Raw genomic sequence first — 16186 nt, forward strand, 5'->3', positions numbered from 1 at the left:
CAGCAACAGCTAATAAACTGGGAGGGAAGTAAATGTAATTAAACCATTCTAAGGCCCTCCAAAAAAGGGTCAAGGTATTGATCATCTTCAGATCTTGGTAAACTGGGTGTGCACGTTTTAATCTAGGATAACCACCCGCCAAAAGATCAGAAACACGGTTTATAATTTCTGAGTCAGTGGAGGAGAAGCAATGGAATGATAAAAAAAAAAAACTCAGTTGATCCAAAAGACAGCATTAGAGGAGAAAAGAAAGAACAAGTGATACAAGGACAGTCCACAAATGGGATGTCAGACTTAAACCAAAATATTTCAGTAATTGCATTAAATGTAAATGTATTAAACACTCTAGTTAAAAGACAAAGATTATCAGAATGGTCTTTAAAGTCGTACTTCTTAACTTCTTACTAGTTATGATATTAGTCAAAAGAATTCTAATGGAACTTATTCTAGAGCAAGACGGTCACAAATGACACACTTATAAATGACAAAATTTGTATTTATTTTAATAATAGATTCAAAATGTTTACCCTAGAAACTGACAGAACTAAAAGAAGAAACAGACAAATCCATAATCTCAGTGGGATATTTTAACACAGCTCTCTATTTTAACACTGACAGAGCAAGTCCACAGAAATCAGTAAATACATAGAAGTTTTGAATAACGTGACCTAATGAACATATATTAACAACTACAAACCCACATCCTTTACAAGCACACGTAGACCTTTCTCAAGTATTGACCTTCATATGCCAGCACTGGGCAGTTGTACACACATTATTTCCTTCAATCGTCATGAAATGGTGAAGTGGACGTCTGGGCTGGAAACCTGTTTGGCCCCTCAGCCCACCTGTCCCCTTCCCTGTCTTGCTCTGTGTCCTGCAAGCTGACCTGTGCTGACTGCACTCCCCAAGTTCCAGCTCCCATTCCTTCTTCTGTCACCTCCCAGGTGGCGATGGCCCTGGCTGTTCTCAGTCCTGAGGTTCTGTGCCATCCCTTTGGGTCTTCCTAAACCCTGCCCATGCCTTTCCAACAGTCCTTTTGCCAAAATCTCTTAAATTTCCCAGTTAGTGTGCCATGTTTCCTGTAGGACCCTGGCTGTCAATCAGCATCCTGTCTACATTTAAGGCAAGATAAGCTCAGGGAGGTCAGTGACTCACACAAATCACGTGACCTCCTCTCACGGGCGTAGAAATAAGGAGTTTCCTCCCTTGCTGGCACCTTTAACAAACTGTTATCATGACCCTGGAACACCTCTTTGACTTTAGACAACAGTGCCCTGTATGTCTGATTAACTCTTAAATGTGAGTTGTAATTTGGCCTTTTTTTTTTAAGCTCAGTTTTTCTAAAAAAAAATTTTTTGGCAGGGAAGGTAATTATTCTTTATTTCTTTTTATTATTACTATTATTTTTAATGGAGGTACTGGGGACTGAACCCAGGACCTTGTGCATACCAAGCATGTGCTCTACTACTGAGCTCTACCCTCCCTGCTGTAATGTGGCCTTCCTTAGAAATTCCTTAAATATCAGGAACACTGTGACTTCCATATAAAGCATCTGTTTGGCTGTTTGCTAATTGATTTCTGGTGCACAGTGCCTTTTAGAGGAAGCTGTTTAATAGTGATGACCGCCTCTGAATTCAACACTGCTGTGGTATCTGACACCTTGACTTCCGACTTTGCTGTTTTTCAGATCGCCATGAGGTTATCTCCAAAGAGATACTGGAGCTGGACCCCTGGGAGAACCAGTGGAATGTTGTAGCGGTCGACGTCCTCATGCACGACAGCTATGACGTCTGCCTGGTGGCCAGGATGAACCCCCGTGACCTCATCCCCCCGCCTTCAGATTTGGTGGAAGAAGGTGGGGGGCACTGAGGTTGGCATCGCTGCGGGACCTCCTGTGGTGTCTGCAGAGGCACCAGGAAGGGGGAGCCCATGGCACCTGTCTGTCACCCGTAACATGCATTGCATGCGTAGTGGCCCCGGGCAGGGCAGCGTGTGCTGGGCGCTGCAGAGGGAGTGTGCACAGTTCCCTCAGGGACCTAGTGTTTGCAGTATCTTCCCCAGGGCTGGAAGGTGGGGATGGAGCTGCCTGCTTCAGTCCACTTCCAGAATATAATTTAGGGATGACATTTAAACAACACATGGGGAAATTTCTTACCGTCTATACCTCTGGAAGCAGGTGGATCCAAAGAAGGCATTTTGGTAGCTGTTCTTCACCAACTTCTCAAGAGTTTCACGGCACAAGGCTGTTTTCTAAGCAGGAATGGTTAATAAACTCCCCAAACTCTCCCCAGGGAGACGACCCCAGACAAAGGAGTCCTCTCTGGAGCAGAACCATGTGACTGTGGTGACCTTTAGCCTGTGTCCCCAGGTTCCAGCTGCTCATCCGTGCAGGACAGGCAGGTCCATGGACCCTGGAGCCAGATGGAAACCTGTGTCTGCCAACATGGAGGGGGCGGTGAGACCCCGGGTGGGTGGTCTTGAGAAAGCTAGACTCCAGGAGGGCCGGGCCACGCCTGCCTGTCTGCAGCTGCACCCTAAGGGCCCATGGGCAGGTCTTCTGGTGGCCAGTGGGGCAGCATTGCTCACTCTCCGTCTCTGAGGATGCCCAGGAGTCTGTGTGTAGGCGAGCTAACTCTCCTCCCTGGTGGAGGGTTACACTCTGTGATTCACTTTATTGGTGACGAAGCCCCCACAGGTCTCTGCCTCCTCCACATCCTCTTAAGGGAGCCACTGCACCCGCTCCTCCCACGTGACCCCAGAGGGAGCTGCCCAGCCCAGGTCAGGGCGGCCTTGCTGGCGGGGCGTGCGAATTTCTGATGCACTGGGTTTGGGATCCGGGCTCTCATCCCAGCTCTGCTGCTTAGCACAGGATAAACGTTCTAAAGCCTTTTCCTCCTCCTGTGCAGAAGGGGAAGAAAAGCATCTGCAGGGCTGACTGAGTGAGAAAACGCTGAGCCCAGGGCCTGCGAGACGCGAAAACAAGAGATGCTCTTTAGCGGCAGCTACTTTCATTCTCGTTATTCTCGTGATCAGCGTTTCCCACAGCACAGCGCCCAGAACACCCAGTCCTGGGTGGGGGGGTCTTGGGGTCTTGGAGGAGGGGGATGCGCACGGGCTCTGAGACAGCTCTTGAGCCCCAGCCCCTCGGCTCCGCCAGGTCCAGGTCGGGTGCTGACGAGCCTGCGTGTCTTGTAAGCCCTCTGAGTGCTGCTTCTCTGACGGTCTGATTCTGCCCCCCTCTTCTTGGACTCGGGTGTCTGATTCTGCCCCCCTCTTCTTGGACTCGGGTGTCTGATTCTGCCCCCCTCTTCTTGGACTCAGTTGGAGGCTCAGCTTTAGACGTCTTGCTGTCACTCCCCTTTCCCCTTTAACTGACGGCTGTCCCCACACGGCATGGAGGACTCTTACACAACTGGGACTATTTGCCAGTTCTCATCTTCGGGAGACAGGACGGTCTGGCGCTGAGGAGGGGTGCACGGGGGGCTGTGAGCTGCACGCTGAGGCTGACAGAAGCTGCAGCTGCCAGCCACGCCCGGCTCCGTCTGTGCTCACCAGGGAGGTGCCACTTCCTCACTGATGAGCTTCACAACAAGCAAACGCTTTAAGAGGAATCATAAAAGTCCATTAATAAACGATTGCCTGCATTTTGATTTTTACACTGCAGTCCGACGGAACTCTCATTTGAGGGGGGTGGTGTTGGCACTTCCTGGGCAGGAACCAGAGGGGATGACCAGCCACGAGGTGCTTGGGAGCAAGGCTGACGTGTAAGGTGGGCAGGCGGCATGAGGGGGTCCCGTTTCCAGGTTGGCTGAAGCACCAGAGGAAGCCAAGAAGAGGAAAGGAGGCCAATCACAGAAGTCCTCAAAGGCCACCCCAAGGAGTCGGGCCTTTATGCCTATGCTGGGGGCAAGGAAGCCCCTGTCGCCTCGTGTAGACCAGTGGGTGAGAGGGGACACGGCAGATGGGGAGGTGGCTTCGCAGGAGCCCACGTCTCGGCTGAACCAGCCTGTAGTGGGGGGGGGGGGAGCCGTGTGGTCCAGTACAGCCAGGAATGGGGACATCAGCAGTCTGCCCAAGGGTCAGGGCAGGGGATGCTGGGAGCTTGACCACAAGACATGGCGGGTCACCCAAAACCAAAGACCAGAAAACCTTTCAAGGGGTGGAACAAACCTAGCAGGAAATCCTTGGGACCGTGCGTTAGACAAAGAGTTCTTAGACGTGACACCAAAAGCACAATCCATAAAACAAAAACCTGACAAATTGGACTTTATCAAAATGAAGAACTTATGTTCTTCAAAAGATACTGTTTAGAGAGTGAAAAGATAAGTGAATGACAAGGAGAAAATAATTACATTATTACATATCTGATATAGGATCTCTAACCAGAATACGTAAAGAACTCTCAAAACTCAGTAATATAAAAACCTAAACAACCCATTGTTTTTAACGGGCAAAAGGTCTGAAAAGATATTCACCAAAAAAAAGCATGTGGACGGCAAACAAGCACATGAAAAGAGGCTCAGTATCATTAATCATTAGGAAAATAAAATTTAAAGCCACAATAACATACCACACGAGAATGACTAAAATTTTTTTAAAAACCTGACCAACTGCTGATAAGGACGCAGAGCAACTGGGATTCTCACACAGCATCGGTGGAAAAGCAAAAGGGCTTTTGTGGCTGCGACAAAGTCTTGCAGTGGAGCCATGACCCAGCAATCCCACTCCCACACATTCACCCGAGAGAAGTGAAGGCTTTGTTTCACACAAAAACCTGCACACAAATGTTTAAAGTGGTTTTTCTCATAATTATCTCAAACCGGAAGCACCCAACTGTCATTCACCTGGAGGATGAGTCAGCAGACGGTGACACATGGTGCAACAGAGCATGACTCTGCCGCAGGAGGCAGGAGCCGCAGAGACTCACAACGACGTGGGTGAGTCCCAGAGGCACTGCCCTGAGTGTCACTACATGGCTGCACGTACGTGACGTTCTAAAGAAGGCAACACTGCAGGGAACAGACCACGCGTCCACGGCCAACAGGGGCTGAGAGTGGGGCAGAGGCCGACCACAGGGGGCATGGGGAGCCGGGGTGATGGGACGCCTGCATCTCGATTGTGGGGGCGGCTGTGTGTATCCATTTGTCAGAATCTACAGAAGCACACAGGAAGAAAGGTAAATTCTAATGCACGTGTGTTATGCCTTCACATTTTAAAAGAGTTAGTGCAGAGAGCGGAGGTGTGAACTGACCAAGGGAACACAGGTGCACATTCTGGGCAGTGCTGGGGGCCACCTGAGGTTGGGTGGACTCATGGGGCAGCCAGTCTGCCCAGTAACGTCCAGCTCCACAGGCCAGCAAGGAGAAAGCACATGGCTGGACTCATCCATGGTTGAGATTTTGCCAGACACGTGCTTTGAAAGACAGGCGCAAGGGCATTAGTTCTATTTGTGCATGTAGTGAAGTGATCACCACAATGCATCTAGTTAACATGCCACCATACAAAATTACACAATCTGTGTGTGTGGCTCTCTTAGATCACAGGCCATTAGTTCTTATGTACTGAAATGTTGGACCACAGAGGGAAGGGGAGAGGTCAGAGGGCACTGATGGGAAAGTGAAGGCCTGGAACCTCCCAGGGATGTGGGACCAGCCAGCTCAGAAGTAGTTCGACGGGCTCCCGTGGGCTTTCAGGACCTCTAAGGACCCTTCCAATTCTAAATTCTGGGGTGCTGTGGGATAATTATAACCAGACAGTTGTGCCCATGGATTTCCAAGGTACAACACACCAAGGAAGCAGATGGTGTAAAGGAATCGGTCCCAACCTGGGGGAGGGGGGTGCTGCGATGTGTGGGATTCATCTGAGCAGAGGGGAGGCTGCAGGGTGGGGAGGAGGACAAGGAGGGGAAGGAGGAGGAGGAGGACGCATCCCAGAGAGAGAGGAGTGTGAGAGGCAGGCATAAGCAGGGAAGTATCTGGTGTGATGGGGAGACGGCAGGGCAGTGAGGCTGGGGAGACAGGTGGAGCCTCTGCAGAGAGCTACTGTCTGAGCCCCAGCATGGCTGTGTGGACAGTGCTGTCCTGAAGAACCCCTGTGAGCTCCCAATACCTGTCGGCCTCTTCTTCCATCATGATGTACACCATGGATTTATGGATCTTAGCCAAATACAGAGCCATCTGAAACAATGATTACTCACCCAGACTCAGCAAGTCTGCTCCGAGGTGCAGACCCAGGAGAAATGAAAAGACCCGCACACAGTGTTCAAAGCAGCTCTGTTAAAAAGAGCTCCAGGCTGCATGTACCTGGAGGGAACCCTGATCCAAAAAGACACCTGCACCCCAGTGTTCACAGCAGCACTGTTTACAACAGCCCAGACATGGCAACAGCCTAAACGTCCATCCACAGATGACCGGATGAAGAAGTCGTGGTTTATTTATACAATGGAATGCTGCTCAGCCATAAAAAAGAATAAAATAATGCCATTTGCAGCAACATGGATGGATCTGGAGATCATCATTCTAAGTGAAGTTAAGTCAGAAAGAGAGAAAAATACCATATAGTATCACTTATATGTGGAATCTAAAAGAAGGCACAAATGAGCTTATTTACAAAACAGAAACAGACTCACAGACAGAAAATAAACTCACGGGTACCGGCAGGGGTGGGAAGGGGTAAATTGGGAGTTCGGGATTTGCAGATACTATTATATACAAAATAGATAAACAACAAGTTCATACTGTAGAGCACAGGGAACTATATTCAGTATCTTGCAGTCACTTATAATGAGAAAGAATATGAAAAGAACATATGTATGTGTATGTGTGACTGAAACATTATGCTGTGCACCAGAAATCGACACAACACTGTAAACTGACTGTACTTCAGTAAAAAAAAAAAATAGCCCCAAACTGGAAACAACCCAGACATTCATCAGCAAGAGCAGGGACACATAAACACCACAAAGCATTTCAAAAAAAAAAAAAAAAAACAAAACAAAGAGCAAGGTACCGCACATGCTACAGCAGAGACGAATCTCATAGATGCGAGGTCTGGGGGAGAAGCCGGACACAAAAGACCCCAGACTGAACGTTTTAATGTACTCAAAGTTCCAAAAGTCACCAACAGCAACGGAGCTGGGTAGTTCTTACCTGGGGGAGGTCTGGTGCCTGGGAGCCGCACACGGGAGCCTGCGGAGGAGGCGCCAAGGGTCTCTCTTGGTCCTGGACGTGGTGACCCAGGTACAGACACATGCACACATTCTTTAAGCTGAGTATTTGAACGCTCTGCATTTTTCTGGGTGTGAGCTACACATGCCCCAGCCTCCCCTGCAGCTGTGTGTGACAAAAGACTAAATTCTGGCCTATGAGATATATGTGGAAACTGTGTGAACAATTTCTAGAGAGGATCTTGGAAGGAAGGAAGTGTAACTGTTCCCTTCCTCCTTCCTGCTGGTGCTTGAGCAGCCTTTTTGGACTATGAGGTGTATGTGGCAGAACAACAACACAGAAGGAGCCTAGGCCTCTGAAACCACTGAGCGTGGTAGCACACCTGGAATGGCTACTTCCAGACTTCTTGAAAGTGAGAGAAATGAAACTTTATCACGTCTGAGCTGCTCTTATTTGGGGTTTTCTGTAATAAGCAGCCAAACCTAATCAACTGAATACGGACACCGCCGAGGACAACTGGGCAACAGACAGGAGAGCTCTAGCTGTGGAGGGCGAGCTGGACAGGGCCACCTGGGAGACAGGAAGGGGAGTCGCTGGGTGGTGCATCTGTCAGGGCAGTGATGGCAGGGGACGGGCCCAGAAGACGTTGAGGAGGTCAGTACTGCATGTGGACGTGCTGACCACAGCCGAGGCATCAGGGGAGTGTTGATTCTGTTAAACACACTAGGAAACAAGACAAGGAGAAGATTTGTGAAGCGAGATAATGACCTTGATTTTCCTTTCTTGTTCATGTCCTAATTTTCTGAGTCCTTTTAGACCCACACAAATGTCCACTGGGCTCGTGTTAACAAAAGACAGCTTTTCACAGCACCCAAGAGTCGTGATCCGTGAGGACAAAGGGGAGCCATCAGTTACCGACCGCTTCAGCAAGCACCCTACATGCTAAGTACTTCACACACTCTCGCTCCCTGAGTTCTCTGGGCCCTGCCACCAGGGAGAGTCTCCTCCATTACTCCTCCTTCATAGTTCAGGAGACCACGACTCAGGTGAAGCTCCTGCCAGCAATGCCAGAGTTCATCAGAGACCTGGATTTGAAGCCAGGCCTCTGACTCCAAAACCTGAACTCAGAATCCTGACAACAGAGCTCTTCATTAGATCTTTCTGTCATTTTGCCCCAACCCTCACCCTGAAGGGGACAGCCAGGAGGCAGTGAGGAGCAGTGGCCTCAGATCTACAGGCCTGGGCCCCAGTCCCTCTGCTAAGGACGGAGCTAATTTTTGTCATGATGCTGTCAGTTGGGTCCCCCAGGGTTCCAGGAAGCAGGTGCTGAAACAGAGGTAGGAGTGTCCAAAAGGTTTATGGAGGAGTAACCTCTGGGAAAGGAGATGGGGTTGGGCAGGGAGGTCCCTGGCAGAGCAGAAAGGAGAGGCCCCTGGACCATGGTCTTCTGTGACTGACAGGGGCCCTCCAGGGGCCAGACCATGATGCTGGCCCAGGAACTCACAGATGACCCACGCCTCCAAGGGGGTCTGGGAATACGTCTTGTCTGCTCTCTCGTCTACGGACCTCACCACACCTGAATGAGCTGAGAATTGCCCACCCCTCTCTACTGGGAGGGAACTGGGACCTGCCATGGTTCACTAACCCCCAACATCCTCACCCCAAAGCTGTGGCGTGGAAAGTTATTTTGAATAACCAAAAGGTGGAAAACAACCCAAGTGGCCATCAATGGATGAATGGATAAACAAAATGTGGTCTATACATGCAATGGAATATTACTCAGCCTTAAAAAGGAAGGAAATTCTGACACCAGTGATGACATAGATGAACCTTGAGGACATCAGTGAAATGAGCCAGTCACAAAAAGATAAGTACTGTGAGACCGCACCTACATGAACGACCTAGAGCTATTAGCTTCACAGAGACAGAGTAGGGTGGTGGGCACCAGGGGCTGGGGCAGAGGGTGGGGAGTTAGTGGTTAATGGGTAAAGAGTGTCAGTTTTGCAAGATGGAAGAGTTCTGGAGATGGATGGTGGTGATGGCTGCACAATAATGTGAATGTTCTTAGTGCCACTGACCTGGACCCCTAAAAATGGTTAAGATGGTATGTTTTATGTTATATGTATATGACACAATTAAAAGTAAAATTAAAAACCAGATTCCTCCTTGCAGGGCTATTGTGAGGGCTGAAGGCACAAACGGACATTAAGACACCTGGTCAGTGGGCCCGACACAGTGCAGGCCTCTGTCCATGTTGACCACCCCCAAGCACACTTGCTCCATTTTCCAGCCTGGCACCCTGAGGGGAGGGGGAGGAAGAAAGGTGCAGGGCGGGGACTGAGGCAGGGGCTGCCCACCCACATGGGGCCCACCCGCTAGCCCAGTCAGACCAGTGGCTCTGCCTGCAGCTTGCCCACTGCCAGGTCCCACTCAGACAGAACCCCCCAAGAACTTGGGACAAGTGGCCGTTTTCAACGGTTGGAAACAGCAAGTGCCTATGATTCACAGAACATGGATTTTTCCAAGGGTGAACCTCTGCCTGCCCAGCGGGTCTCCCGACAGCGGCCCAGCCCAGGTAGCCTGCACAGGTGTGAGCACGGCTCACGAGGGGGCAGCAGAGCCCTGTGTGTGCGAGTGTTCGAGTCCGAGAGGGGGGAGGGGGCCGCGGGGGGTGGTCAGGAGAAGTCACTTTGTCTGAATTGGAAGTTTAAACAGTTCCTCTGTGCTCAGCCCCTCAGGTCCCCATCCTCCCGTCCTTGCCGGCCCAGGATGGCGGGGGTGGCTCTGGTAGCAGCAGAGGGCAGGGAAGGCGCCTCTGCTCTCGGGGGTGATGTCCCGGGCTGCCTGCCCCACGGAGGTGAAGGCGGGACGGCGCCTGCTCTCCTCCGCCCCTTCCCCTCCTCCCCGCCCCTCACGCCGACTCCCTTGCTCAGGGCCCAGCAACGACCAGGCTCCCTCCACCCGCCTCCCTCAGCGCTGGCTGCCTCCGGGCCCCGGACTCCCTCTGCCGCTCTTCCATCCAGCGCCCGTCTGCAGCTGTCCACCCACGAGGGGTCGCCTGCGCCCCGCCCGGCGGGGTCCCCCAGGAGAGCGCCCCGCAGGCCCCTCGAGGTGCCTGGGGACGGGGGCCCCCGCCTCTGCCGTCTCCGCCACCGTCCAGGCCCCGCGGGTCAGGAGGGCTGGTTCCCAGCGAGCCCGGGCTGCGCGCGTGGGCTCGGGCGGGCCTCGCGGGTGGAAGGCGCCCCCCGGGGGGTCACACCGAGGCCGCGTGAACCCAGGAGACCCCTCGCTCGCGGCGAAGTCTCCGCCCACCCCCGAAGGCAGGGCGCTCCGCGAGGGGAAGGGGGCACGGCCGCCGGCCCGTCCCCAGACGCCGGCCCGAGGGGCGGCCGGTACCCGGGAGCTCGTCTCCCCGCTCCGGTCCGCCCGGCAGGCCGCCCTCAGCTTCCCTCCCCCGGCCTCGGCCTCGTCGGGCCGCCGCTGGAGGGCGCGGAGCAGCCCCGCGGGGGTCAGGGGCCGCCCGGGACGCCGCGAGGAGAGGCCCCCGGAACGCGAGCCGGAGGCGGCCGTCGCGCGAAGCAAGCAGAGGCCGTCCAGTAAAACGAAGCGAACCTCTCCTCCCCGGCCCTGAGTCTAGGTCACCGGTCCGGGGGGGTGGCGTGCAGGGCCCGCGCACCGCACCTCAGGCCAGCTGAGAAGGGGCCGCGACGCCTCAGACTGAGCCGTGCGCAGACCCCGCCCAGCCGCTCCAGCCAGGACGGCGCGGCGGGCCGTGCGCAGAGCGCGTGCGCGGCCCAGCTGCGCGGCCCGTCGGAACCGCCCCGGGAACCCAGCCGCAGGGCGCCCGGGAGGCAGCCGCGCAGGCCTCTCCGGGCGGGTGTGGAGTCTAGAGCTGGAGCGCGCCCTTCCATTCCTTGACCAAATAACAGCGCCTGCCTTGGCTTCTGAACCGCTCAGTCTCGTTCTCTTGGCTCGAGGGTCGCAGCAGGAGGACCCTTGTTGGGGACGGGCTCCAAAGGGTCAGCGATGCTAACAGTGAGGGCTTCCGTGCTGCCATCAGTTGGGAAGGACACTGCCTGGCCATGCAGGGATGCCCACCATCCTGTAGAAAACCACAGACCCCCGGCATGAGGACGGCTGGAGGAGGGTGAGGAACATTCCAGAAGGTCCAGGCGCTGTTCTTTAGGCCTGGGCAGCCTGCATAGGAAGATGCTGTCTTTCAACCCAGCTGGGCCTTTCGAGTTTAAAATACAGTCTGCAGGGTACCACTTGTTAAGAGTCAAAACAGGTACAGTCCACCTTCAGACAAACGTGGCGATACACACAGAGAACTTTAAACGTGTTTATTGCTTTTGACTTACCCAGAAATTCCCACTTTGGGAATTCTATCCTGAAGAAGTAATAGGCTATGTCATTTTGGTCATCAAGGTATTCATCCCAGCATGATTTACAACAGGAAAAAACCAGCGACCAATCTAAACCCCTAACTTTGGGGAAATCGTTATGTAAAACCGTGGTGCCTCCCTGGATGTACCACCCATGGATATAATATTAAAATGAGTTTGTGGAAAAAAAAATGTTAGTGACAGGAGGAAAATAACATGATATAACCATATTTAGAATACTTAAAACGTGAAAATTAAAAATGATTTAAGTTACAATATAAAAGCAATATACAAAACATGTGGTCACAACTATGTTAAAAGTAGGTAAGGAACAAAGACAAAGGAAACCATCAACACTAAATTCTCTCCAGACGTGAGACTACAAACTTTCAATCACCTGTTGGTACGTTCATGTATCTTCTAACTGAATCATTTTGTAATCAGAAAAAGTGGCTTCTGTTTGTTCAGACTCCTGAGGAAGCCCCATCTACCTACAAGTAAGAAAACATCACTGGCTCCCGTCCGCTCCCGTCCACCCTCTCCTACCTACCTGCTGTGAAACTCAAAGCCTGGCTGAAATCTGAGCCACCCCTGCCTCACTCTGTGCCCAGCGGGTACTGTGGCTGGAGAAGACATTTCAGGACCACAGGCTTGCGGGAGCATGGGCACATTTGGTGGTCAGGGTTCACTCCCACTCTCCAGGTGGGGCTGTCCAGAGAAGACACAGCCTGGAAACCTCAACACAATGCCAGGTCTCTTTAGCAAAATCTGGAAGTCTGGGTCTACCTTCCCACCTGGCAGTAGACGGGGGCGAGTGAGGCCTGACTCTTGAGATTCAGTTTGCCGTGGTCCTCACCCTTCTGTGATGAATATCCAGCTTCCCTTGCTCATTTACGTTACCTCCCTGGCCCCAGAGAGCACCTGCATTTGTGAGCCCCACAGGAAGATGTAAAACTCATACGTTACACACATCCACGTTTCCTGCCTTATGAGGGAAGATAATACAGTAAGAATGTACTTCATGTACATAAACATGCAACAGTGAAAAACAGTGACTCTTGGTCTCTGGTTCCAAGTCACAAAAATCACTTCTTGAAGTAACTTTTAAACAGTTGGCTTAATTTACTATTGTGTTCAATTTCAACCCATGGAGCTTCACAGACCAGTTAGCCACCTCTCAGGATTCAACAAATTGAAAGAACTGAAGTGTTCATTATTCATTTTTTCATCAAAAAACCTTTTTATATTATTGATTAGACAATCCAATAGTTTTTCTCTTGGAATTGATATTTCACTTTGTTTCAGTGTACCTATTTTTTTTTCATATTTACTGTTTCAAAGTTTCCTTGTTTATGTTCCACACTGAATGTGTCTCTCCAAAATTCATGTTAAAGCCTTACCCTTTCCCCAGTGTGGTGGTTTTAGGAGGCAGGGCCTTTGGGAGGTATTAGGGCTTGACGAGGTCATAAGGGCAGAGGTCATAGGGATTAGTCACAAGAGAGCTCGCTGCAAAGTAAGGATTCAAGAAGTTGGCAGTCTGCAAGCCAGGAGAGGGCTCTCACCAGAACCCAACCACCCTGGCACCCTGATCTCAGACTTCTTGCCCCCAGAACTCTGAAAAAGAAATTTCTGTTTTTGTCAATCACCTAGTCTGTGTTCTGCTGTAGCAACCGGAACACACTATAACAACTTGCATATGGTCAATCATTTCATAGTCCACTGAAATAATGCCAGCTCTAAGAAGTAACACATTTTTCTCATAAAGCTATTTCCATTAAAAAATCTTTTAATGTCAATGCTCTTAAGGACATTTTTTAAATGGATAGCTACCGCACAAGAGAACAGGCAGGTACCACACCTCAGGCCCAGCAGAAAACACGCAGGACCCGCACCTCAGTCCCAGCACAGAGAACATGCAGGAGCTGCCCATTTCCAGTCACTTCTGCAGCTCTAGCACGTCCGGCTAACCAGCAGGGCTCAGAGCTCACTACTTCATTTGCAGTTCTTTCTGATATTTATTTGATGCATGGTAGTAAATACAATTTATTGAGAAAAATATTAAATATTTAATATTAAAAATATTAAAATTGCTTAACTTAAATCTTGTATTGCTTTATCCAGAATTAATTTGATCACTTAGTGACAAATTAAAATATCCAAAATTGTTTTTTCTAAACTTTTGGCTGAAACTCCAGACTCCTTCTAGCATTATACTGGCACTTTTGGTACAAAATCCAATCTTTTTTAAATTGTAAAATATTCCTATGACATTTTTATAAAACATTTTCCAATAAAATATATATCTATTTTTCCCCACCAACAAAGTTCAATACATTGTATTAAGTGCAGCTCCCAGTGCCATAAGATCAACAAGAGCCTTTTTCAAATGTTGAAATTTGTACTTTCAGCAAGCTTTAAAAACACTTGTATTTAAACAAACAAAACATTTACTTTTATGTCAGACAAATGAAGCTTCTTTGATGATTGAAAATGCACTGCATTATTTTCTTGAAAAAGTTGTCTTTTTCATTAGGTGCATCTGTTTCATAAAAAGTGGGTTCCACAGCACCCATTTCCATATCAGTATTATTCCTTTAGACATTTTAGTAAATCACCGAAATGCTCAATTATATTTAACGATATAGTGCTAAAACTGCCGACAGTACCCTCTATATCTTTTCATTGCTTTATCTTCACTTTGATGACATTTGGGGGAGTTTTAAGTTTTCAGATGTTTAATATATGAAAATGTTTTAAGTTCCTTCCTCATCGATGATCACAACTTTTCTCACTTGAACCACAACCACAATTTTTTAACAGCATCCTGATGAAATTTACATGTTTAACACTTTGATCTTTTAACATAACTTTTGAGCACTATTTGCAGGCAAAATTTGTCATTAGCAATAACTCAAATTCCTGTTTGAAAAATAAATCAAGAAATTTTTCGTTCCAGAACTACAGATTTTATGTAATAAAATGCATTTAATACAAGTTTTATTTTGTGCGGATTCTTGCACAGTATCAAAACAAGTTCCAGGCTGGGACTCACTACTCTTATAATTCCTTCTTTGTTCTTCTGCAGATTAAGATTCACATTTATTATACTTACAAGTATTAAAGATGTATCAAGATTTTGTCTCTTTAAGTATTTGTTTTCAATATTTACATTAAAATCTTAAGTGTATAAAATACAAATACCCTGCACACCTACTATTTTCAAAAGAATTACACTGAGCTAACAATGAAACTATTTTAAGCTAGTGATTCTCCTAAAGCAAGTAGTGTTTTGTTATTACAAGCAAGTTGTTACATGCAACTTAGCCCCAGTCCCTTCAGTGACACAGGTCAGACTGTGACATGAATGTTCCTCAACAGGAGGCCCATTTTCTACGGCACTAATGTTCTAAAACTGTCAGAACAAACCTATGAGTTTACATTAAATTTTATATTAGCTAACTGTAACTGTACAATTTTTCTTTTTTTTTGAAACTTTTCTTATTGAGTAACAGTCATTTTACAATGTTGTGTCAAATTCCAGTGTAGAGCACAACAATTTCTATGATACTATTTACCATGAAGTATTTCAGTATTTTTCACCATCAGTATGGTGCGGGGTGCGTATGAGGTAAATATCAGCTCTGATCTGCCTGCTTAATGTATTAGTCCAGGAGCTGCCAGTTTTAGCTTCTGGCCAAAGCTCCAGAAGAAATCATCAAAGGGTCCTGGATGGGAAAATGAGGTTGCATGTAGAGCAGTCGGGCTTACTTTTTCTGGGTGAAGGATGGATACCAAGTGATGTCACACCCGGGTCACTTCACTGGAGTTCCTGCCCGCCTCCTGCAGTCTTTTGAATTCTCCATACACGGGTTAGGTTTTCGAAAAAGGCTTCCCGTCCTACGAAAATTCCTGAGGCAAAAATTTACAAATCCTGGCTACATGATAGAAATGGGAGGGGAGGGAAAAACTGAAAATAGCATCCCCTAAATTAACGCTGCAGAAAGCATCCTGCCACATCTGCATTTCCAACGTCTACTGGTCCAGGTACGGACTGCGCTCCAGGAACCCTCCGCCACCTCCCCTTCTAGACGCTGACACACGAAGTCTCTTTCCCTTAGACTGCGTTTCACAAGCCACCCTTGCGTACAGATGCCTCGAAAATAAATTGCAAACTGCCGGTCTAGCACCCCTGGCGCCACGCCCTGGCCCCAAGAACATTAGATCCCACCGTCCCCTCACACAGCCTCGGCTCCAGCCCGACAGGCCCCCTCTCCCCAGAGGACTCGGGCAGCCACACCGCGAGCCGTGCTCTCCAAGGCCTCCTACCCCTGGGCCCCTCCTCCATCACTTCTCGCCAGGACCACGACTCCTCCGGGAGGCCTCCCTGGACTCCCCGGCGCCCAGCCCTTCCGGAGCCTGCCGACCACGACCGCCCGGGTCCGCTCCACCACCCCACGAAGCCGCGTCCGTCGGCCCCGAGGCCGCGCCCCGGACCCCCAGGTGGTGCCGGGATCCGCCCGCCGGAAGGAGCTCACAGGCTAGACTAGCGCGGCGAGCTTCCGCTGGTGAAGGGCACGGAAGAGACCCGGCGCCCCGCGCACTCGCGGAGCAGTCTGCGCAGCCGCACATCCC

The 16186-nt window shown here is 49.9% G+C and overlaps 1 protein-coding gene and 1 long non-coding RNA gene across 2 annotated transcripts in view; one reads left to right on the forward strand and one right to left on the reverse strand.

The window, feature by feature from the left end:
* Positions 1–3647, forward strand: part of KBTBD12 (kelch repeat and BTB domain containing 12) — a 48663-nt gene extending 45016 nt beyond the window's left edge. The window contains exon 6 of the mRNA XM_010981304.3: positions 1691–3647. Within this exon, the coding sequence (XP_010979606.1) occupies positions 1691–1872 (182 nt within the window). The 3' untranslated portion in view covers positions 1873–3647. The remainder of the gene's footprint in view (positions 1–1690) is intronic.
* A 7850-nt stretch (positions 3648–11497) lies between these two features.
* LOC116158315 (uncharacterized) lies at positions 11498–16168 on the reverse strand. Its single transcript, XR_004142641.2, has 2 exons — positions 15881–16168; positions 11498–15463 (listed from the first exon to the last, which is right to left on the reverse strand). It is a non-coding gene; the product is annotated as an uncharacterized LOC116158315 (long non-coding RNA).
* Positions 16169–16186: the final 18 nt, after the last annotated feature.

This window comes from Camelus dromedarius, chromosome 17, assembly GCF_036321535.1.
Source record: "Camelus dromedarius isolate mCamDro1 chromosome 17, mCamDro1.pat, whole genome shotgun sequence".
In the NCBI taxonomy this organism is placed as follows: Eukaryota; Metazoa; Chordata; class Mammalia; order Artiodactyla; family Camelidae; genus Camelus; species Camelus dromedarius.